This window comes from Schistocerca piceifrons, chromosome 7 (assembly GCF_021461385.2).
Source record: "Schistocerca piceifrons isolate TAMUIC-IGC-003096 chromosome 7, iqSchPice1.1, whole genome shotgun sequence".
Lineage (NCBI taxonomy): Eukaryota > Metazoa > Arthropoda > Insecta > Orthoptera > Acrididae > Schistocerca > Schistocerca piceifrons.
Window position 1 is genome coordinate 410,229,501 of NC_060144.1, and position 24,203 is coordinate 410,253,703.

General features: G+C 39.6%; 1 protein-coding gene across 2 annotated transcripts in view; it reads left to right on the forward strand.

Annotated features, from left to right (window-relative positions):
* Positions 1–24,203, forward strand: part of LOC124804747 (putative helicase MOV-10) — a 317,343-nt gene that overhangs the window by 172,685 nt on the left and 120,455 nt on the right. For both annotated transcript variants that reach the window (XM_047265048.1, XM_047265049.1), the window contains exons 10-11: positions 4,810–4,974; positions 15,817–15,967. In XM_047265048.1, the coding sequence (XP_047121004.1) occupies positions 4,810–4,974; positions 15,817–15,967 (316 nt within the window). The remainder of the gene's footprint in view (positions 1–4,809; positions 4,975–15,816; positions 15,968–24,203) is intronic.

The window sequence follows — 24,203 nt, forward strand, 5'->3', positions numbered from 1 at the left end:
TTCGAGTCTCGATCCATCACACAGTTTTAATCTGCCAGGAAGTTTCATATCAGCGCACACTCCGCTGCAGAGTGAAAATCTCATTCTGGAAACATCCCCCAGGCTGTGGCTAAGCCACGTCTCCACAATATCGTTTCTTTCAGGAGTGCTAGTTCTGCAAGGTTTGTAGGAGAGCTTCTGTAAAGGAGATGAGGTATTGGCAGAAGTAAAGCTGTGAGGACGGGCTGTGAGTCGTGCTTGGGTAGCTCAATTGACAGAGCACTTGCCCGCGAAAGGCAAAGGTCCTGAGTTCGAGTCTCGGTCCGGGACACAGTTTTAATCTGCCAGGAAGTTTCAGATAGGGTAATATTCACACCTGTCAGTACCGTCTTTCTTTGGAACTGGAATTATAAAATTCTTCTTGAATGATGAGGGTATTTTGCCCATCTCATACACCCTGCACGTCTCATACATCTTACACAACTGTTCATAATAAATTCAAAATGCAATTTTTAAGATCATTTTGACCAGCTTTTGCAGTGGTGTGCATTTACTACTCACCTTCAAGACAATGCCTTATCTTATATTGCACAACTGATGCTGTGAAGTATTGGTAAAGTGGGTTTGGAGCATCTACCTCACCTTCCGTACAACCCCTTCAGTTTTTTATGAGTTTGATGTGATAAAAGAAGCTTTTTATGGCATCAAGTCCAGCAAGAATGAATAAACTGGCCCCGAGATCAAGGAAAAGAATTTTTCAATTAGGGGATAAGATGACTTGTAAAAAGACGAGTTAAGCATGTAGAAGAGTGTGTTGAGTACATGGAAAATTAGACAAAAATGTTATTAATCCAATGAACCATTTCTACTGTGCAGTTATTTGTCATTTTCATTATTGAATGACCCTCTAATTATCTTTGCTTGATAGCGCTGTTGCTATGCTGTTGCAAGTGGTTCAAATGGCTCTGAGCACTATGGGACTTAACATCTGAGGTCATCAGTCCCCTAGATTTAGAACTACTTAAACCCAACTAACCTAAGGACATCACACACATCCATGCCTGAGGCAGGATTCAAACCTGCGACCATAGCAGCAGCACGGTTCAGGACTGAAGCGCCTAGAACCACTCGGCCACAGTGGCCAGCTGCTATGCTGTTCATAGTAGCTTACCAACACTCCTATTTCCTTATTCACTATTAGACCTGCTCCTGCGGTTATCCCTATTTATTGTCATGCCATCACTGTCTATTCATCAGACTCAGAGTCCTGTTCTTCCTGCATCCTCACTTCACTAATTCTTACTACATCTAATTTCAACCTTGCCTTTTTTCTTTTTGTATTGTATAACATACCTACAAGATTAAGGAAGCTGATATTCCATGCTCAGGCCCATGTTACCAGTTTTATTTTTCCTGGTGGCAACATCTTCCTGAGTAGTTCCAGTTTGGTGATTGGAAAGGTGGACTATTTTATCCCTGGAATATTTTATCTAAGTACTGCATGTCCTCATGAAATGTAATGGCTGTTGTTTTCCTTGCTTTCTGCTGGCTTGTTGTCACTTGTGTATATTACCTTTAATGATAATAATTTTTAAGATTTAACAATTGATAACACCACTATTTGTAGAATAATTCAGCATTACTGTTATAGGAAAAACTTGCTCAAAAAGGGATCTCATGGAATTTTTCTAAATTGGACAAGTTCCCATGTTACACGAAACACACAGGGCTATATAAAATTTGTCAAGTACCATGCTCTAAAGTACAAATTTGTTACAAACTTGAAAGCATAGGATCGATGTGCCACAATAATATTTATTTAATAGTTCATTATGAACCAGCTTTGGCTTTTTAGGCCATCATCAGATAGCTTAATACTGAACAGATAGCCCACACAATTTGAATGAGAGTTCATAGATGTACAAAGATTGTTTTTCAAAGATATATGACATTTTATGACTATATCGATACAAAAAACAAGCAATATGTACTGTATTTACTCGAGTCTAGGCCGCACTCGAATCTAAGCCGCACCTGAAAAATGAGACTCGAAATAAAGGAAAAAGAGGCTCTGAACGAATAAATTTTATATTACACTATATTCAAAGAGTAAACATATATGAATACATAAGCCAAATACGTTGTATGACTGAATAATAGCACAGACTACAATGTTATGTGGAAAAACTGATGAATACGATGAACGGGGAGGAGGGGGGGATGGGAGGAGGAGAAGGTATTCTATGTAGAATAGATGGGACCGTTACAATGAGCTCATTGGCTGTTGCTGCTTTAGGAAAGGTGAGTAATGGAACTGTATGTAGTCATTAACAAACAGATCAGGATTCTCTCATTGGTGTTTATTAATGGCCAGAATTTCAAGTAATGTTAGTTTTCTGTCTTTACTTCCTCTATTAAAAACTTTACATTTAATATCATATGAATGCCATTCATTTAGAACATGTTCAGCAAATGTGGACTCTTCCTTTTTCTGTCTCCAACTGCTTCCAGTACCCAGTCAGCCTAGTTGTTATTGTCCTATCTGAATGACCAAAAGCCATTCCATAATGAACTATTAAATAAAAGTTTTTGTGCAGCATTAATATGTAGACTGTATTCAAGTTTTTATATGTTTATGTGCCCCCCAGGAATCAAAAGAATTTTCCATTAATAGTATGCATTTCTAATTATGCACAGATTTTCATACATTTACTCCTGTACAGTAGGTGTTCACTTACTGGAAATTGTATAATAGGACACCATACTATTATACTAATTGATAGATAATATGGCATGTCTGTATTTTTACTGACTTTAAATTTGTTGTGCATACATATTATTCCTGTGTTTATTTGCTTTGCATTCCTCTTTTATTCACCACATGTCATGGAGGGAAACCTATTTGGATCTGATCAAAATTGCTTTTTACACACAATTGTTTGCACAATACAATACTTCAAAAAGTGTGGGAAACATTTTGCTACTCTTCTTCTTTCTTTGTTTCTCCTTGGTCATCTTCTGTGTTGCAGATTTCTGTTAAATCTGTTGCTGAAGTAGAAGTGGAATGAGCTGACAGCAATTCATCACTTCAAATGTAGTCATCTGCACTATATGAAAAGTTTTGCATTTTAATCAATTCAGCAATTGCTGCTTCATTTTCTTGAGCTTCGAGGGCCACAGAGGCATCTTGTTCTCGACCTCCAAACCACACTTTGTTGGAGCACTTAAGGACAGTTTCAAGCTTTATTTCTTGTACGGACAACCCAACCCAATCCAATTTACTGCATCCAGATCAGAAACTGAATATGCAAGAGCAAATGCACTTTTCATGTCTTTAACTCTAAGAATAAGAGGCTGTGTCAATTATTGCCTATAATGGGACTTGAATATGTAAATCACCAGATCCATAGTCATTATGACGTTGGTTGAACCTGGTGGGAACCAAGACAATTTCATGTTTGATAACTTATTTTTGGCTGGCAGGTTACATTGTCTGTGAAAAGGAGATCTTGACAATTTCCTTTTTTCATTGCAGAATTGAGAGAATCCACCCACTCATCCATAAGACCACTCACAATACACGTCTTTTTATATCTACACCACATGACTGGAAGCTTACTCACAGCTTTATTTTTGAAACAAGGGGGTATTGCCACCTTTCCAATCACCAGTGGCTTCTCGACTTCAACTAATGTTTTTCCACACAGCATTATAGGAAATCTTTCCCTGGTCATTTTCCTTCAATGCACTTTTCACCTCAAATTGCTAGCACAGGTTTTGAAGGCAATGCGTGATAAAACAATGCAATGTTATTGGCAGTGAACATGCCTATAGGGTCATAATTTGCAATTCAATTGTACAGTAATGTCTTTGATTCTATTGCTGCACACACTTCTCTTCCCACACATATTTCTTCTACATGATGTTTTGTCTAGCTTTAAATCTGTTCAGTTATCTTGTAGATCTCTTAAATTCCATATCCCAAGCTCTTTAGGAACTTTGAGAGACTTGCTCTGCAACAAGGGTCAAGACAAAGTTAAATTTGTTGCCCACTCACTTATGAACCATTTACACAATATCTCATTAATTTCTTCATTTCAGTCTCCGTCTTCTTCACTTTCCTTTCCAGTTGCCCATTCCCTCTCATACATTCATTCCATATCTTATTCTTGTTTCTCCAAGCATCATAAGTTTGTGTTTTACAACATTTGAAATTCTACATCATTTCACACATGGAGAGTTTGTCTTTCCTACTTGCCTCAATTTCTTTAACCTTTTCATTAAGTGTTAGCGACACGTACTTTCTGTTCAACACCATGTTCTCACTTAAGGTGCCACAAGACAATTGAAACTAGCAGAAAACAATGCAGGTAGTGTATTTCTTTGGAATGCTTGACCTTGTAGGCTAAAACCACTGTTTAATGGAACAATACTCACCTTTTTTCATACAACACCATTGTCACGGATGTACAGTCTTCATGTTAAAAGTAGTATTTTGTTTAGACATCAATAATTGAGGTATACTGTAATACAGTGGTCTAAAGCTTTGTTCCACGTTATATAGTGAATTATTAATTAAGTCTTAAAATTTGATTTCAATTTTCACATTAGGCATGTTCCACTATGTACAAAAAAATTAGTGTATAAAAGTATATTGAATCTGTCATGACTGGTTTGGCCAGATTTTCCAATTATATATGTTCCACTTTCATGAAGTCTTACAGTATTTACTTTTTGTATTCATAAATTATACAGTTCTTGAACATTATGTAGCTCTCACATTTTCCATTGCCTCCTATCTCTACACAGAATTTTGTTTTTTATTTTCAGGTTTCTGAAGAAATTTATGCCAAATATGAAGTTTAGCATCTCATTTACCGTCAATAGGTACCCTCTGCAATTACAGCACCGTGCTTTGACACTGTTAGAAAGCAGTAATATGAGTTCATTAATGTTTCCAAATAAATACAGTCATTCATCATCTGCAAACATTCAGTAAGTCTCTGCTGAATCTTTTGTTAATAATCAATAGTCACTGTTAAGTGAGACAGCATTATCTACAGCCCATGATATCATTAAGGTATAACAAATTTCAGTGCATCCGTACTGCATGTTTCATTAATTCACTAGAATGTCAGGAGGTATTATTTGTAAGCATCATGGGATGGATAACATAGTGGCTGAAGAAAGAAATAAGGTGCATTGTATGTGGAGTATGTGAATAATGATAGTAAATTCTTTTTGTTGTCCTGCTAATTATTTGATGTTTTGTAAAATAGTTCATGTAACATGACAGCAGAAAATATATTTGCTGTTGATAGGAAACATGTGACTGGCATAGTGACAACTTCATGACAGTCAGTGAAAGTCAGAGTACAAGCACTCAGTTATGGTATGTCACTCCCAAGTTAGTTATGAGTACCCCACTAATTGCTGAAAAAAAGTATGGTAATCAGCATTACTGTGTTTTTAGTCTAGGAGATGACCACATACCACAATAATTGCCTTTATCGAAATCAGCAGCATATGTGCCCGGAGTAATAGTTGGTAGGATACTACAGCTCATTTATGAAATAATGAGAGGCAACTTTCAGCATATTAAAGTTTTTTAAAACCACAATTTACTTAGCAATACACAAATCTATAGTTTGCTATCGGTGAGTGTTCATTTGTAGAGTGAACTGATATAAACTTCGGAACTCAGTGGCATGAAAGCACATTACTTAATTTCGTGCACAAATTGTATATGAAACTTTTCTAGGTATCCAACACACTTAAATTTCTAAATACACAAGGCTACTGATAGAAAAATGTTCTAAGTTGTACTCACCTGCCATTGACTTGCCAACCAAATCGTTGTTTGTTCCCCATCTGATTACTGCCCAAACTCACTTCCCCTGTTTGCTTTCAGTCTCCACCTAGTTTCATCCATTCCTCCCACAGCACATATCAGTGCTACCCATCCCATTCTGCTAGGTAGTACTTTTATGACAATATTTGTATATTATGCCCTACAGAAAAGTTGAAACCATAAAATGTGCGTGTTGAAATGCTGACTCCAACAGTAATAAATACTTAACAACTATCAAGTTTGGTCATAAAGAATTTAATTGATAAAATTTGGATAAATTGCACCTTGTTGTTATAACAAAGAAAAATATAAAATTAGTAGTGGATAGACATATGATGTATGGTATGATTTTGACCTCCTTCTCTCTCTGACATCTCACCACTTGTCTTTGTCCCTTCTAACCTTCATAACAGTTGTGTACCCTGCAACCTGGGATATGAGTGACTTGTTCCTCCTTTCCAACCTTCCCAAACATATCCCTCTACAGTCTATTCACCGAGAGCTGGGACGAAACATAAACAATGTCACGTGAGTGACTACGCTCGTTTCCAGAGAAAGCATTCGGTGTTCACGTGATACGTAGGGGTGTGGAAAATCCTTGGCGCACACTTTGCAGCTGGCGGTGTTCGGCTGGCTGCCGAGCTGTCACAGTGGCCCGTGAGAAACCTGGGCAACAATGTACGAAATAAATTTAACAATAACGGTAAAATAATATTAAACTGAGTTCATTCTGTCGAAGCAGATTTATTTTCATTCATGTTGCTAACAAAACGCTCCATTCAAAAACAATTAATTGTTAATTTTAATAACAATACCAGTAATAATAATGATAAAGGACGAAACAAGTTTCACTCTGTCGAACTTGAACTGTTTTCATTGAGGTTTATAACAAACCGCTCCTCTCTCTCCTCTATAATGCAGTCTAATTTCCACATTTGAGTTTCCACTTTTTCTTGCTCCAATCCTGTGCAGTCACTGTTCTTACTGCTTCTTCTAGCAGTACTTTAACTTCCGGCATTTTGCATGTTTTGTTTTTCGCTGCAACATAGCCTTTGATTCTGTCCACACTAACTCGATGGCGTTTAATTCACAGTGGTACGGAGGAATTCTGAGAACAGTTTTCCCTGCATTCTTCGCCATTTCATCTGTTGCGTATTCATTGTGCGCTGTTCTGTGATTTTTAACTATATCTAAAAGTTCTTTCTTCAACATACCGTCTTCGAAATCGATGTTTTTAGATTTTAGCCACTCTGATATTTCGTAGTTATTGGAATTCGCATTGGGAACTTTTTCTTTTCTCTGAGAATGGTACGGCGCATTATCAAGAACAATAACCGCATTTTCCTGAAGCCGAGGAAGAACACCTTAAAACCACTTCTCGAAGGTTTCGGCGCACATCTCCTCATGATAATCACCACTTTTCTTGGATTCAAAAGTCCACACACATCCTTCAATGAACCCTGCTTTGCTGCCAATGTGTGCGATAATTAGATGTTTCCCTTTACCTAATGGGCCCATGCTTCCGGTGGATAATCCAGACAGAAACGCTTGTTTTGAGGAATTTATAGTGTCATCTACCCAGATGTAATTTCGGGTATGTCCTGTGTTCACCCACGTCTCGTCCAAATAGTAAATGGGTCTGCCTTCATCTCTCAACCGTTTAATGGTTCAAAGATAACGTCGCCTCCATAAAATCATGTCATCCCTGTCTATAAGCATGCTATCGCGCCCACGCCGGACATATTTGAAATTTATTTCTCTCAATAACTTATAAAATGTAGTTCTCCGAAAATTGCCCAGATCTGCATCTACGTTCACAACTGTAAGCACTTTGTCAATTGTTGGCAATTCGTTACGAAAAAAAAAAATCGTGTACTTTCCTTCGTATCGCATTTCTATCGAAGTCATCAACATTTTCAGAAAGTTTCTGTCGTAATTTTCCTTTCTTGTGAGACTTCAAAGAGAGTGTGGCCTTGTACTCACTCATCACACGATACATTGAAGAATGTCCAACACCTGTAGCTGCAGCTGTTTTCGAAACAATGTAACTCATCGACTGCTCTGGATGTAACAGTTCCGTTTTACACACATTAAGCACCATGTGCTTCTCAGAAGAACTTAATGATTTCTTCTTTGCTCGCTTCTTTGGTGGACTCAGAACTGACACGTCGACCTCGCTCGCTGAACCCGTGGATGACATAATGAGAACAGCCATATGTGATGCTAATGAAATAAGTGAATATATAAAATAAGAAACCATGCGATGCTACTGGATACGCACATAAACAGTGAATGCTCAGCGTGGCTAAAAACACATATACGTACTCTAATAATCAACAACTAGTCTTTCAAGCGTCTTTACAGATGAACTTAAGATGTCCTGAAATCGCCGCTGTACAACATCCACTAACGAGCTCACACCTGCAACTGAGACGGCCACACTGACTGAGCGCCACACCTGCGAACCGCACAATGCATCGCTCATAAAGGACAAACGGTTCCACCCATTGCATTCGAACAAACTACAAAATTAAATTCAAACCTTTATGAAACTTTTCTCGCTTACACCCCCACAAAAAAATTCAAAGGGGAAAAGTTTGTCATTTACTATATTTCGGATGATGATTTGGTAAAAGTTCTGCATCAGACATGAGATTTTAATTTATTACTTCACTATTACTGACTCTTGGGCAATTATAAAATTATTTTGCTGTGCGACACACAGTTTAGGAGATATGGCATGATAAATATAGAGTAACGCGAAAAAACAAGTTTTCCTGAAAGCTTAAATATTTCTCTTTTTCAGTGACAATAAATTTTAATGTAATGTAAAAAAAGTTGTCAGAAGGTAGTTCTCGGATCACTTTATCATGCTCAGGTGCCAAATTATAAAAAACACGACTTTCATTTTTTTAATGTCTGTCGCCCCTTCCTTGTACACCCCTCGACGGCAGCGCTGTGGTCACGCGCCTTGCCGTGTTTACAGTATGTCTCTTGTTTCGGTGAATGGAGTTTAGGAATAGTTTTGGCATTTGAATGTGTTGATCAGTAGTACTGGAATTTTGCCTCTTGAAGATAATGACTGGTAAGCCACTTGGTCTACCTGTAGTTTTACAATTCTACAAGTGAACACTCTTTTTGACACATAAATTTGTATATGTCATTCTTATGAGTCTTTTGCTTCTCTTTCATTTTGTGCACTCATAATGGTGGTAATTTGCACTTTTTGTATGTAATTACACTGATTAATGCCATAAAATTTCCACCATGATTAATTACTATTGAAACATATGTATTTATAAAAGCAAAGTTATTTCCTTGTAGATAAATACTAGAACTATCGTATGCTGATGAGTTTTTAAGCATGTCAGTAGTGTACTGGCTGCAAATTAATAATAATGTCCATGAATTGAATAATAGACATGATAGATAAGTAGCCCTTGGTGCACATGTGGACCACAGTGGCATTTTCAATCAGTCCTGAGACTGCAAAAGCATGCAGTCCACTTCAGGGGACACTCCCTACTGGTGCTATAGCCTCTGTGCATATGCAGCCTCAGGACTGATTGAAAATGCCAATGAAGGGACCATTAACAGCCGTCCACTGCAGTGCACATGTGCACCACAGGATAAAATGGAGTGTGGCTTCATAACTATCCATGTATGGCACTTGAGGAGTATAGTCTGTTGTTACATAATTGACTGCTGTAAGTATATTTTTTATCTCCTGTTAATTTTCAATCAAATTGCATAATTAGTCATCCTAAACTGTCCACCAAGCAGAGGCTCAAAATTTTCTTTTCATAGCTGTGTTTACATTTTGTTCAGTTCACATGTTTCAGTCTGTAGCTTGTAACTCTCATACTGTATGATACAAAAATCCACAATTCTTAGTGATCTGTGTGTGCTGCCATGGAATACTGTAACCATTATAATGACATTCAGGGGCCACACACTACTGCCCGCTTGTGACACACAAAGAGGAGAGACAGACCGACACTGTGACAGCTAGTATGTTGGAGTCTGGCATGATACCATCAGAGGTTGTGCCCGAGGATCAGTGCCATCTGAGTAGTAGTGCCACAATCGTTGACAGTAATGTTGACCCACCTACTCGGTCTCCATGGCAATGTTGGGTGGTTCTACAACAGTTGGCTGTATTTATTACGTGATAAAATGGATTAATATGATATGTTAAATATAAAAAATGGTCCATTATTTGTAGAGCACATGTCTGCAGACTGGTCGGGTTGAAAATTTTCTTTGTTTGGGGACTGCGTGTTAGTGTTGTTATAATCATTTTATCTTATCTTCTTCGACCTTCAAGACCTTCAAAACACAAGCCACCACAGTGGTTGTTTTTTAATTGGTCTGTGTAAAAGAATACTGCACTTTTCATAAATTTTTTGTGTATAAAACATTTTACTTTTTTTTCATCAAGATGTACTTTATTTATGAGGGACTCCACAGTTTTTTATGGTATTGCAACTACATGCAACATTTTTAGACTGTTCTGGTTTTTTTTTTTTTTTTAAAATTGCTTGGATTTCCATAGCGTTTTTTTTTTTTTTCAAAGATAAAGTAAAACATATATCAAGTGAATATGTAGACATAGACATATACACTTGCATAGTGAGACAGTTCTTTCCATTTTTACTGACCATGAAGATGGAAAACTATAAATACTTCTAAACAGTTATTTTCATATAATTTTATAAAGTCAATGAGCTTTGACATTTTTTAGCACATACTTAATGTAGTTTCCTACTTAGTGTGTATTCGGACACAAGAGAACACGTCGAAAAATATTCATCATGTTTTGAGTCTTTGCTGTAGTGCAGGAAAGATGATGCAACATGTTCTCTAATTTGTTTTGGAATAATGCACAGTATAAATAATTGCATTTGGAAAAGACAGACATCCACCAATATGTTTTTATCCAGCAAACACCTACAGTTTGGTTAATCATTGTGAATTAATTACTACTGTACTTGTGATGTGATGTGATTAGGACACGAATCTGGACCTTCATGCATTATTGAGCAGTATTCTACCAAAAGAGCAGTCTTAGGTTCTTAGTATGGTATACAGTAGCGATCTGTAAAGTCAGTGAGTATTGGAGAAGAAAAACTTCAATGGATAGCCAAATTTTGAATCCATAAAATTACCTGAGCTCAGACACATTGTTACAGGATGTATGTTTCGTTAAGGAGCCTCACTTGCTCAATATTTATTGCAGAATACTTAGTGCAAAAATGTAGAGCTCTGCATTCTGGTCCCAGACAGGCCTATTGGGCCGAACTGACCACCATGTCGTCCTCTGCCAATAGCATCATCAGATGTCGTATGGAGTGTCATTGCTCAGCAACCTTCTCTTCCAGTCATCATCAGGTTTATTCATCTCGGAACTGCTACTAATCTGTCTAGTAGCTCCTCAGTTGACCTTGCAAGGCTGAGTGAATACCACACCAATCCACCCACCAAAGAAAAATGCCTGGCAGTATCAGGAATTGAGCCCAGGCCCTCTGCGTGGCAGTTAGCCATGTTGAACACTCAGCTACTGAGGCAGACGCTCAGTACCGAGTTTTGCACAATAATATTGACCAGCTGAGAGGGCTATTGACCGTTTGTGTAATATATTAAAGGAAACTACAGAGTTATAAAATAATGATACTCACTCAATATAATGTGCCATATATGGTACCATGTAAGGGTGATAATGTGCAATTCACAGCAGTTCCTGCTGAGACTTCATGATTTGGGCATATTTGAACAAATGATATTGTGACACCATATGAATATGAATTCATCAGGAAAGGCAAATGAAAGGAATCATTTGGTGAATTGCTTTCAGCAGAGTAGTTTGAGTATATATTTAATACATATTCAGTAATTATCTGTAGAAACATTTAACAAAAGTGCTTAATTGCAGGGAAATAACACTGCAACTGTGTATTAGTTTTTTCAGAAACTTGAATTATTTTTTCAGAAATATGTAACAGCAATACCTACTGATCCTCTACACTGTTATCTTTCTCTTTCGTTATTTTTATACCTTCTTGTAGATATCTGTTTAAGGAGTTGGTCATTCTGCTTCACAGTATGTTCATTTCCTTGTGAAGTTTGTTGTAAATAATCCATTACAGTTGAAAAGGAACAATGATGTACATAATGACATTCATTACTCTGTAACACCCCACCTATTGCTTGTCTGGATTTTGCGTGTGTTCGCCCCTAACAAACAACTTACAGAGAAATTGGGAGTGGACATGTTCGCAAAAATGGATAACGCTAGATTAAAATGTCCCCCTGTCACCCCTAATTAATCTGTGGTGGTAGTGCTCACACCTATTTGAACTCTAAACATGAACCATAACGAACATTTAGGGTGTTCAATGACATGAGACAATTACACAGAAATAAAAATGAAACAAAAGGTTGAATTCAGGATCAATTACTGAAAGTAAAAGCTCTGCTGAACCACAATAAATTTTATTATAACCTTCAGATCAACGCTGAATAAAACACAATGAACAATTTACAAATTACCCTCTTAACTGGCATTGGCAGTGAACAGTGACAAAATCGATATAAGACGTGATCTCTTACAAATTGGCTGACCAACTGACATCGACACAAACGTGAAATACAAAGAATCACTACACCCCAAAGTGTCATGAAACCTCCATGGAAACAGCAATTGCACAAGACCCAACTATTTAATGTTACTCCTAACTGGCTGAAGCGGAAACGATCTCACCGTAATACTGCTGAGGTGGCTGCGATTTCAGGCGGGCGAAGGCGCGGCCATAGAGTACGGGTGCGGTGGCTTGGAAATTGCACTCCTACAATACTTGGACAACAGACTGCTGTCTGTAAACTTAGCAAATTTTGACAATCTTCCCATCAACAAAGAGCTGGCATGGCTAACATTTTCTCAGAATTAAAGCCTAAGACAGAAGACCACGGCAGAGTGTTGAGCAGATTCGCTCTTCACCTCTGTTTCTCCTACCAAGACTTTACCGAGCCAATAACATTGCTAGAAGCTCTCAAAATACCCAGCTTGCCATGGAAACCAATGTATGGCCTGGGAATTGAACTCTTTTCCACAATTCTTCCCTTTCCACAAAATTTCGTGAGTAAACTCCACCCAAGCCATCTGGGAAGATCCACAGCTGCAGGCAACAACAATTGTTCCAGAATTTACCTCTTAAGAGACCACTTGATAGTTCCCCCCGTAAAATTCACTGTCGGAGCGAACATAGACTCCAGCTATGGAAATTTTGTTATTCGGGACTCCTAAACTGTTCCCCTTGAATTACTCGGATGTGTAAAATTAATGGAACTTAGGCACCCGCATGTCTTGCAAGTTACTGCTCTGTTTAGTAAACACTTGAGTTCTTGCACCTGGAGACATACCTGCCTGAGGGGCTGACGGCCGCCGTTGTCTGGTTGCTAAATGGATTACAGGGTCTTCCCGGCCCTGGTCCATTCATAACATCAGAGCCCCCATCTTTGGCTGCTGGCCGAGCTGCCCACCCCCTTAGCCATTGTGCAGATACTTTCCATGGGCATTTCAAACACTGTAATCTAGAGTGTTACTCCAACAGGCAGTAACTAATTATCTACAAATTGATTGTGCCGCTGTCAGTCGTTTTTTATTGACTTAAAGTGCTCACAAAGTGATTATAGTTACGTAAAATGGACTCATGTATGGGGCAAGATGTTGCCACCTTACAATTCCACATTAAAAGTTGTTTTTAACAAAAAATATAGTACACAATGCTTCAACAAAAATTTTGGGTCACTTATGCAGTCATATAAAATGTCTGCCAGATACCAAAGTAAAACTTGAAAACCAACTGAAAAAGTTTCAGCTTGGCAACTCTTTCTATTCCATAGAAAAATTTCTAAAAAAAGGGAGGGAGAGAGAGAGAGAGAGAGAGAGAGAGAGAGAGAGAGAGAGAGAGAGAGAGACCAGAACTGTGGAAAGTGAAATCCAGTCAGGATATGGACAGTATCTTTTCTGTGTATATAAGGTGTAACAAAGTGCACCAAGTCATTGAACGATCCAGCATTCAGCCATTAAAAGTTCCGACAGTCAGCTTGTTCTGGTGCAACTTCTCTTAACCAGTTAGTATGGCTGTGTGTAGAATACCTTCCAAGCCACTTTTTCACCCAGTACTGTTTCCTCTTGCTTTTCTTTTTGCAACATGTAGTGACTGCAGCCGCTTTACATGTGGGGTTACTTCATCAAGCGCCGACATGTTCGCTATGAAGGCAGAGTTCTAACTGACATGTCCCAGGCCACTTTTGCGTAATATGTTGACAAAATATTGTTACATAATAAATGTTGAACTTTTGAGGGCACCTTTCGGAACAAAAGCATGTATGATGACAACACAGTTTTTCTTTGGTATGTGTGTGTTTCGTTCTTTATTATTTTTTTATCTTTTTAAAATGTAGTATGTTGTCATTGTTAATCATTTTTGTGTTCGTGTACCTACGGAGAAGACTTGTATTATTTCTAAAGCAAAATCTGCCTGAGAAAATCATTAAATTACAAAGAGACATAATTGCTGGCCACTTATTATCTTCAGGAGGGATATTCTAAATACTGCCAATAGAAACATATAAAAGTAGGGTAAATTATCTGAGCTTTTGAAACTTTAGTCTCATACTCAGGCAGAAAATAGCAATAAATGTGGGAATGATTGAAAAGGGGGGAGGGGGGGGGGGTTGGGGGGGGGGGGGGGTCTGTCACTCAGACGTGAGGATGAAAAAGACTCAACTGTTGTGGGGATGTCTTAACCATCCCCAACCTATCCTTCTTGTGTCCCCAAGGAAGGAATGAAAGTTTGAAAAGCTAGGATAGTTTTTTTATAGGTTTATATTTGGCTATGGGCTGAACTTAGGTTATCTGCTCCTGAAGGTAAATACTCTCCAGCCACTGTCTACTTTTAATTTTATATTTTATGTTTGTACTTCCTGACTAAGTGATTTGTTTTTTTAGTTCTAATGGTTATTTTTTAGCTCTAATTTTGTGCTTTCATTTAAATTCATCTGAAGTGCCTTTGTTTGGTGTTCAACATTCTACAACTATCACTTATCAGGACATGATAGTTGTACAGTTTACATCTAAAATTAATTTCCCTCACCCCACACTGAGACACAAGCCATAGTTCATCATTTGTTAGCCCTGCAGTAAATACTGGGGCATACCATAAAAATTCTTTCAACTCTTTGATGGAGTTGCTGCTGTCATTTAAGTTATTTAAAAGTTACAGTACCATTGAAAGTTGAGTTATGCGGTGCAAATTTTGATTGCCCATACACTCCCATTTTATTTTATATCATAGTAACATATATTGTTTTTATGATTACTCCACAGGAAACACGAATAATGGTGCTTTTTCTGAAACATTGAGTACATATTGACCCTTTTTAAAACGCTTTTTAAAGGCAGCTTATATTAAATTTTTACTAATTGTAGGGCAATTTGCCGTTAACTTACACAGATGCCACCACTTTTAAGCATTCAAGATGTACATTCCAAATAAAGTATTTTTTGTGCATCTCAGATACAAAAATTAAAAAAAAATAGACTGAAAAATGTTTTAACTTGATGTCAGTGAACTGTGTAATCAAATTTGTTTTCTGCACATCTGTAAACAGGCAAGAACAGCAGTGTTTGACGTTATTGTGCTTGAAGTATCGTCCTTGAGTACAAGTGCAGAGTAGCTTATCAGGATTGCTCTGCATTTCATCACTTAAATCTTAGACACTTGTTTAAACTATATAGTTCAATAGGTGCACTGAGCCAAAAAGATATTGCGCTTTCTTATGTTTTAAGTTGCATTTTGTATCAACTGCTTTTATGTTAAAAATCACTCAAGTTAATTGAGCTTACTATTATTTTTTTACTTTTTTTGTCATGTATCTTACCACATGGAAGAAAGTTAAGAATTAAGTATATCCATTTTCAGATCCTGGTTCAATTATTTAATTGAAACAAATGAAGAACAGAAAACTGCAGTGTGCAATATTGTTTCTGGTTCTTTCTTTCCATCTCCATATGTAGTGTTTGGACCACCCGGCACAGGCAAAACTGTCACAATAGTAGAGAGCATACTACAGGTTGGTGACAATGTACTAATAAAAGTAACTGTTGAAATTCTTTGTTTAATGTTTTACATTATTATAGCCAAGAGAGACACAAAACCAGCACCCACCACAGTAGAACAAATTTAAATGCCTTCTAGTTTCACAAATAATGAAGAAGATGAACAAAATGTATGATGAAATAAAATAAATTATTCTGATAGTTTACCCTTCTGCTGCTACAGACATGCTCTTTGCAGTCCGAGCTGAGGCGGCATTTGTTATGACTGATTTACTGAAAGTGGAACAATGGATGATGTAATAAAAGAAATTATGTTGAGTACAAGTGCAGAGTAACTCATCAGGATTGCTCTGTATTTCATCGCCTAAATCGTAGACACTTGTTTAAACTTTCACTGCTGCAGATGTGCTCTTTGCTTTACATGCTGAAGTAGCTTTTGTTATGGCTGTACTGCTGAATCATCTGACTGTAAAGTTATCTGGATGTGATTAACTGGCCTAGGTGAACTCATGTGACTCATCAGATGTTTTAATGGCTACACAGTTCTGCTGTAGCAGTTGTAGAATAATTCCAAGAAAGTATATACACAGTAGCAAAGAAGTACTCCTATCATGCAATATTAGTTAGAGGCATCTGTGACCTACTGAGTATAGACTGAGGACCACATACTGAACAGCAGAAGTGTTGAACTGTTAACAGACATACAAAGAGAATGAAAACTTTGCTAGTTTACAGAAGAATTCCTTTGACAAGCTAGATTACACACACACACACACACACACACACATACACGCACACACACACACAGAAAGCTGTGCAGGCTGCGTACACAATGACATAGGTGGACTGGGTTGGGGGTTGTATCAGTTGGGGTGGGTAGAGGGAGGAAGAGTGGTTGGGAAGTGGTAGCCGCTTAGAGGGAGGCAGCAGGTGTGCATGATAGGAATGCAAGAGGAAGAGGTAGCAGGTTCAAGGGCTAGGCATGCGACTAGCAGCTACTTTAGCAAATGAGGTGTGGCACATGATGAAGATGATGTGGAGGGATGGACTGGGAGGGAATGAGAGATGGAGGAAAGCAAAACTGTTGCATAGAGGGTGTGAGAACAGTGGGTTAGTGGAGATTGAGACCAGTAGGATTACAGGTGTTTAGCTGGTCTGGTCATGTCATGTAAAATCCTGTGCAATAAATGCAGCAGAGCTAGTATGTGGCATGGCTGTTTTCACAAGTGGCCTTGCCTCTTATGGAATAAGATGAGCAAGCCTGTAACAGGACTGGAGTAGAATGTGTTCGGTGGCTGAATTGGGCAGAACTTGCATCTGGGCCTTCCACAGGGATATGACCCTTCTGGCAAGGATTTGGTGGGAGTGGAAGTGGCATAGGATGAACTAGGATGTTATGTATGTTGTGTGGGCAGTGGAATACAGCTTTAGGAGGGGTGGGAAGGATATCCCTTATTTCTGGGAATGCTGATAGGCAATATGTTTCAGTTGCCCTAATCCAAGGTGATATTGTGTGATGAGGTGAGAACTCTTTTGTGGTTAATTCTGAAGGTGGTTGTGTGAGGATATGGCAAGGACAATCTGTTTGTAGACTAGACTTTTTTTTGGGTGGGAGGGGGGGGGGAGGTCATAGGTGGGCAGTAGTGCCTGTTAGTAAAGGCCTTATGAGACCTTCAGCATATGGGGCAAGGGAATTTTTACCACTGCAGATACACTGTCCACAGATGGGCAGGCTGTCTAGGAACGATGTGGAAGAAGTGACGGTGTTAAAACAGAGGCACAGTCAGTGGTTTGTCAGCATAATAATGACAAATGTGTGGACAGAGGTATCAGAGAGGCAGAGCTCAACATTCAGGAAGGTGGCATGTTGGTTTGGCTAGGACAGGGGAATCGGACAGGAGAAAAGGTGTTGAGGTTATGAAAGAATAAGGATAGGGTATCTTGGCCCTGAGTCTAGTTCATAAAGACATCATCAGTGAACCTGAAACAGAACAGGTCTTTTTCCTAAATGGCCCGTAAACAGGCTGACACAGAAGGGTGCCTGTGGTGGTCCATGGCTGTTCCACAGATTTCTTTACCTCAAAGGAGAGGCAGTTGTGTGTGACGATATAGATGGTAAGGTGTCTAAGGACTGAAGGTTTGGAGTTCAAAGGATGTTGGCAGAGGTAGTGTTTGATAGGAGCAAGCATCAAGGATATTGGTGTATACAACTTCTATCTGCTTCACTTGGTTCTCCTCATCTCAATGAGCCATTTTTCTGAATGTTGACCTCCACCTCTCTGATGACTCCAGCCACATTTCTGTCCATATTAAGCCCACTGAGTGCCAAGAGTACCTGCATTTTGACAGATGTTACCCCTTTCATACCAAAAAATTACTCCCATATAACTTGGCCAACTGTGGATGGCATACCTGCTGTCATGAGAATTCCCTTGCCCAGTATGCTGGAGGTGCCACTAACAACAATGTAGGAAAAGACAGATTGCTACTTACTGTAAAGAATACATGTCAAGTTGCAGACAAGCACTATTAAAAGACACTCATATCACATATAGCTTTCAGCCACAGCCTTCATCAGTAAAGAGACACACACACGCACACCCAAGCAAGCACACCTCATGCACACATTACCGCCAGTTCCAGCATCTCAGGCTGGAATGTTATTCCAGCCCAAGATGCTGGAGTTGGTGGCCATGTGTGCTTGAGGTGTGCTTGTGTGTGTGTGTGTGTGTGTGTGTGTGTGTGTGTGTGTGTGTGTGTGTTTACTGTCAAAGGCTGTGACCAACAGCAATATCTGAGTGTCTTTTTAATTGTGCCTGTCTGCAACTTGACATGTCTTCTTAATGGTCAGTAGGAATCTATATTTTCCTGTTATGTTGATATTTGTACCTGGTGTTTCCACTGTTTGAAGGTCTCACTAAGGCCTTTGTAGACAGGCCCTCCCTTGCAAACTTAGTCCATGAACAGATATACCCTGCCCCAAATCCTCACACATCCCCAAGAATCAGCTGCAGAGGATCGCACCCCCTCCTCAACCAGTATTACTCCAAACTGGAGTAACTGAACTGATCCAGGTCTTTGATTGTCTATCGTCATGCTCAAAGAGGAGGAGCATCATACCCAATAACCTTCCGCCCCGCCTCAAGCGGCGTCCTGTTGACCATCCACTCTACATAACATCTTGTGCCTCCCTATGCCACTCCTAATCCCAACCCCTTGCCACAGGGGTCATATCTCTGTGGCAGACCAAGGCGCAAGATATGCCCGATTCGCTCACCCAGCGGATCTTACTCCAGTCCTGTCATAGGCTTATCCTATCACATCAAAGGTATGGCCACCAGTGAAAGCAGCCATGTTGTATATACCAGATCTTCTGCAATTACTGCACAGCATTCTATGTGGTTGTGACCACCAACCATCTATCTGCCGGAATGAATGGCCACTCCCAAACTGGGGCCAGGAACACAGTTGACCATCCAGTGACACACCATGCTGCTGAGTTCAATGGCTATTTCACTTGGTTCTCCTCATCTCAATGTACCACTTTTCTGAACGTTGACCTCCGTACCTCTGTTGGCTCCATCCATCTGGCTCCTTTCCTCCAGCACAAACTTTCCTGAACTATCTGGATGGGAGCTATTCTTGCATCACATCCTTCATTCTCATAATCCTCCGAGCCTAAACTTCCACTAACCCACTGTCCCCACACACTTAACCTGACAGTTTTGCGTTCTTCCATCCTGTCACCCCCTGCCAGTTCATGCCTCCACATCACTTTCGTATCTTCTTAGTGTGCTACTCCATGTGTCTTAAGCCTGGCCTAGTGTCTGCACCTGTGACCCCCCTCCTCCTGTATTCATATTCTGCTGCCTCCTCATGAGCCACTAGCTACCCTTCTCTTGTTTGCTGCCAGTTTCTCCCTCTACTGTACCCACACATTGTGTGTGTGTGTGTGTGTGTGTGTGTGTGTGTGTGTGTCTGTGTGTGTGTACTCTTAACTTCTCAAATTATTTCTTCTGAAAACTAGCAAACTTTTCATTCTTTTTTTGTGTGTGTCTGTCAACAACTCAGTGCTTCAACTATTCGGCGAGTGGTTTTCTTTATTCCTAAATTATTTACATTCTGCCAGAAGCTCCTTCACTAAGAGTATAGAGTGGGACACCTGTGGATATGTTGCAGGTGCTGTGGACAGAGTCTTGTGAAGTAGCTGTGAACACATTTTCTGAAACTGTCTTAAGCAGCTAGTTCAGCAACCCACATGCAATGGAAATACATAGTGTCCAGAGAAGGAATGCTTAGTTTCAATATTAAATATCTGGAAAACTAGGGTCAATACACTGAGTGCAACAAAAGTATGTTTATTGTGTCCTGACGCATTTTGCGTAAAGCACTTGGTGTCTGGTCGATTCTCCAACGCTAGCTGTGTGGCAACAAACTGCCAAAAATTGCAGTGTGACATTCAGTAGTAATGGTTTCTTGCATGAAAATGGGGCCATTAATTCCTCTGCTACATACCACAGCCCAAACAGTATCTTTGGGAGAATACAGTGGTTTTGCTTCACACAAATGAAAATTTATGGAGCCCCAAATTGTCAGTTCTGTTTGTTTATGAATTCATTCATGTGGAACTGTGCTTCATTTGTAAACAAGTGCAACCAACATCAAATCCTTCATTATCAATCACTGTGAGAATCTGAAACTTCCTGGCAGATTAAAACTTTGTGCTGGACCGAGACTTGAACTTGGGAATTTTGCCTTTCGCAGGCAAGTGCTCTACCAACTGAGCTACCCAAGCACAACTCATGACCCATCCTCACAGCTTTACTTCTGCCTGTACCTCATCTCCTACCTTCCAAACTTCACAGAAGCTCTCCTGTGAACTTTGCAGAAGTAGCACCCCTGGAGGAAAGGATATTGAGGAGACATGGCTTAGCCACAGCCTGGGGGGTATTTCCAGAATGAAGTTTTCACTCTGCAGTGTAACATTCAGTGCTAATGGTTTCTTGCATGAAAAAGGAGCCATTAATTCCGGTGGTACATACCACTACCCAAACAATGTCTTTGGAGAATACAGTGGTTTTGCTTAACACAAATGGAAATTTATGGAGCCCCAAAATTGTCAGTTCTGTTTTATCATGATTTCATTCATGTGAAACTGTGCTTCATTTGTAAACTAAATGCAACCAACATCAAATCCTTCATTATCAGTCGCTGTGAGGATTTGTTCACGAAGTCGGCCCTCTATCACATAGCTCATGCAGGAATGCTATGGATTAAAAAAAAAAATGGTTCAAATGGCTCTGAGCACTATGGGACCCAACAGCTTTGGTCATCAGTCCCCTAGAACTTAGAACTAATTAAACCTAACTAACCTAAGGACATCACACAACACCCAGTCATCACGAGACAGAGAAAATCCCTGACCCCGCCGGGAATCGAACCCGGGAACCCGGGCGCGGGAAGCGAGAACGCGCTATGGATTTCGATTGGAAATGTGCAGACTGTGTTGGAGTATTTTCTGCATGCAGTAACACTTCAAATTGTTCTCTGCTGCAATTCTTTGGACAGATTACCTTGAATTTGCTGGATGTCCAGAAACCATGGCAGTGTTTTCAGAAGTAACTATAGACGTCTGGGGCTAACATTCCCCGCTAGATCATCAGCCGTCCAGACTGTCTGTTTGAATTTGACGAAGATCTTGTTAAGGAATTTTGCATTGGGTCCTTTTGGAACAGTAAATCATATATGAAAAGTGTACCTTCTTACTATATGACTGTTTCTAACATCTTGTATTCCAGCACTACATAACACGTTGTTCAATGAAGTATGTGATTTCAGCCTATTCTTTCGGTTCACTAACTTCCTTTCATGTTTCAATGGTGGAACTGAACGCTATTGAGCTGCTGTGCACTATTTGTAGGCACCACGTATTGCAATTACAGCACCATCTGTTAGCTGCTTTATGAACTGTTCCGAAATTTCTGTATAAGTGCTGTATAAAATCATTACAGCTTTCGTGAGTAAACACGCTGTTTGTTGCACTTGTCTATAGATCTTAGTTTTCGAGCTGTTTAACCATTGAGTGGGTAACAGTTTTTCATAACATGAGCGGGTGTGGTGCACTATGTACAGTTGTAAAGAATAGCTGTCTTTGTGTTATCAAGACAAACATGTTTAATCTTAATGTAATTAAACAACAATAATATAAACTTACATTATATGAGCTAACTCACTGATTAATAAAACAACAAAAAACCTTAACTTTTCCTTTCATCACTCTGTTGCCGCATACTAGTGTTACCCACAGTAAAGACCACTCAAAGCTTCAAACAGTGCAGTTACATAAGGTCCTTGTCAAAACGTATTTGATTACTAATCATCTCTTAGTTAACTGCCTCTTTTGGCACTGTGCTGCTAGCTTGGAACAGGAGTCACTTTTCTTTCACAGACCGTAAATTTTTTCTCAACTAGTTCACTGTTTATTTTATAATACTGCTGCCCATGTGGACATATGACAGCACAACTTATTACAGAGTTAGCTGAAGCAATAATGACGGTATAGGTAGGTATGGCCTTGCAGTTGTAAAATAGCAATGGAATGGTACAAGACAATGTTATTTGTGATTAGCACACATTATGCATATGTGCACCCGCTTGAGGGTTAATTTTGAAATCAGTGACTCCTTCACTGGACACCTTGTATTGTAGACCTTCTAGCTACAAAAAGGCCTGATCTTACTGACAGTGTCAGTATAGAGACGGGTATTACTGATCTCAATATCACCATAGTTGCAATGGTTACTGAAGTTTAAATCCATCAAGGAGGCTAGGAGACTTTACGATTGAAAGAACAGATAACTGGTTGTTCGCATGGACACTATTTATTTCCAGTATGTGTGAAAACAAGAGAAAGGCAACCATTTATCTCTAGAGGACAGCAAGGTGGACAGAGATAGGGAGGGAGGGGACAAAAAGATGAAAGGAGTTCAGAGGGTAAAGCATGAAAGGGACAGAGATAAGGAGGTAGGGGAGGAAAGGAGATAAAGTTGGTGGTGAAGAGGGGGAGAGTAAGGGATTTGGGAGGGGGGGGGGGTGAAGAGAGGGAAAAAGAGAGGGTGTCCACAAAGATGGAGGGGGAGGGGGGACAAGTGGTGGGAGAAGGCGGTACAAGATCTGGATAGGGAAGGAGTAGTGTGGACAGAAGGGAAAAGGTAAGGTTAGGCAGTAGGCAACAAGGTAGTGGAGGTTTAGGCCAGGGGGATTGCAAGTGCACAGGATATGCTGCAGAGAAAATTTCCACCTGCGTAGTTGACAGAAAGTTATGCTGGAAGAGAGTATCCAAATGTCCCATGTAGTGAAGCAGCTGTTGATGTAATTTGTATTGTGATGTACAGCTTATCTGCAACTGAACGATCAAGTTTGCTGTTTGCCACAGTTTGGTGGCAGCCATTCATGCGAGCGGAGAGTTGGTTACTTGTCATACCAGCATATAACGCTGTACACTAACTGCAGTGTTGCTGATATATATCTTGACTGCTTTCACATGTGGCCTTGCCTTTTATTGGGTAGGAAGTGCTTGTGATTGGATTGCGGTAGGAGGTGGTGGCACAGGTCTTGCACCTGGGTCATCCACAAGGCAATGACCGAGGGGCCAGGATTTTGGGTAGGGCTGGATATGGAGGGATCATGGGAAAGTTTAAACTGATACTAAATTGCTCTCTGGAGAAGTATGTGCTGAGTAATTGAATTAAGGATGGAGATGGCCCACCATTGTTTAAGAACAAAATTTGGGAAATGCTGAGGAAACAGAGATTGTTGCACTCTTGGTTCAAAACAGAATAATACAGAAATGTTGAAAGTCAGAAGTTACTAGAAATTTGTGCATCTATAAAATAACTGATGCACGAAGCATACAAAAGCGACCACCATTGTGTACTAGTGAAAAATGTTGCTGAGAACCCAAGAAAATTCTGGGCCCATGAAAAATCACTAAGTCAGTCAAGTCACTCACCTGTTATGATAATGGAAGACAGAAAAGATAACCTGAAGTTTTAAATTTCACATTTAAAAGGTAATTCACACTGGAGCATTGTATAGGCATATTGGAGATCAGGTCTAGTTGGCACACGGATTCTGTTTCCTGCCACTGTGGTATTAGAGGGCTGTCATCATAGTAGTGAGGAGTGTGCATAAAAGTGCACCATCCAGCGTAACTTAAGTCATCTTGGAAGTATCATGAAGGAAGGACTC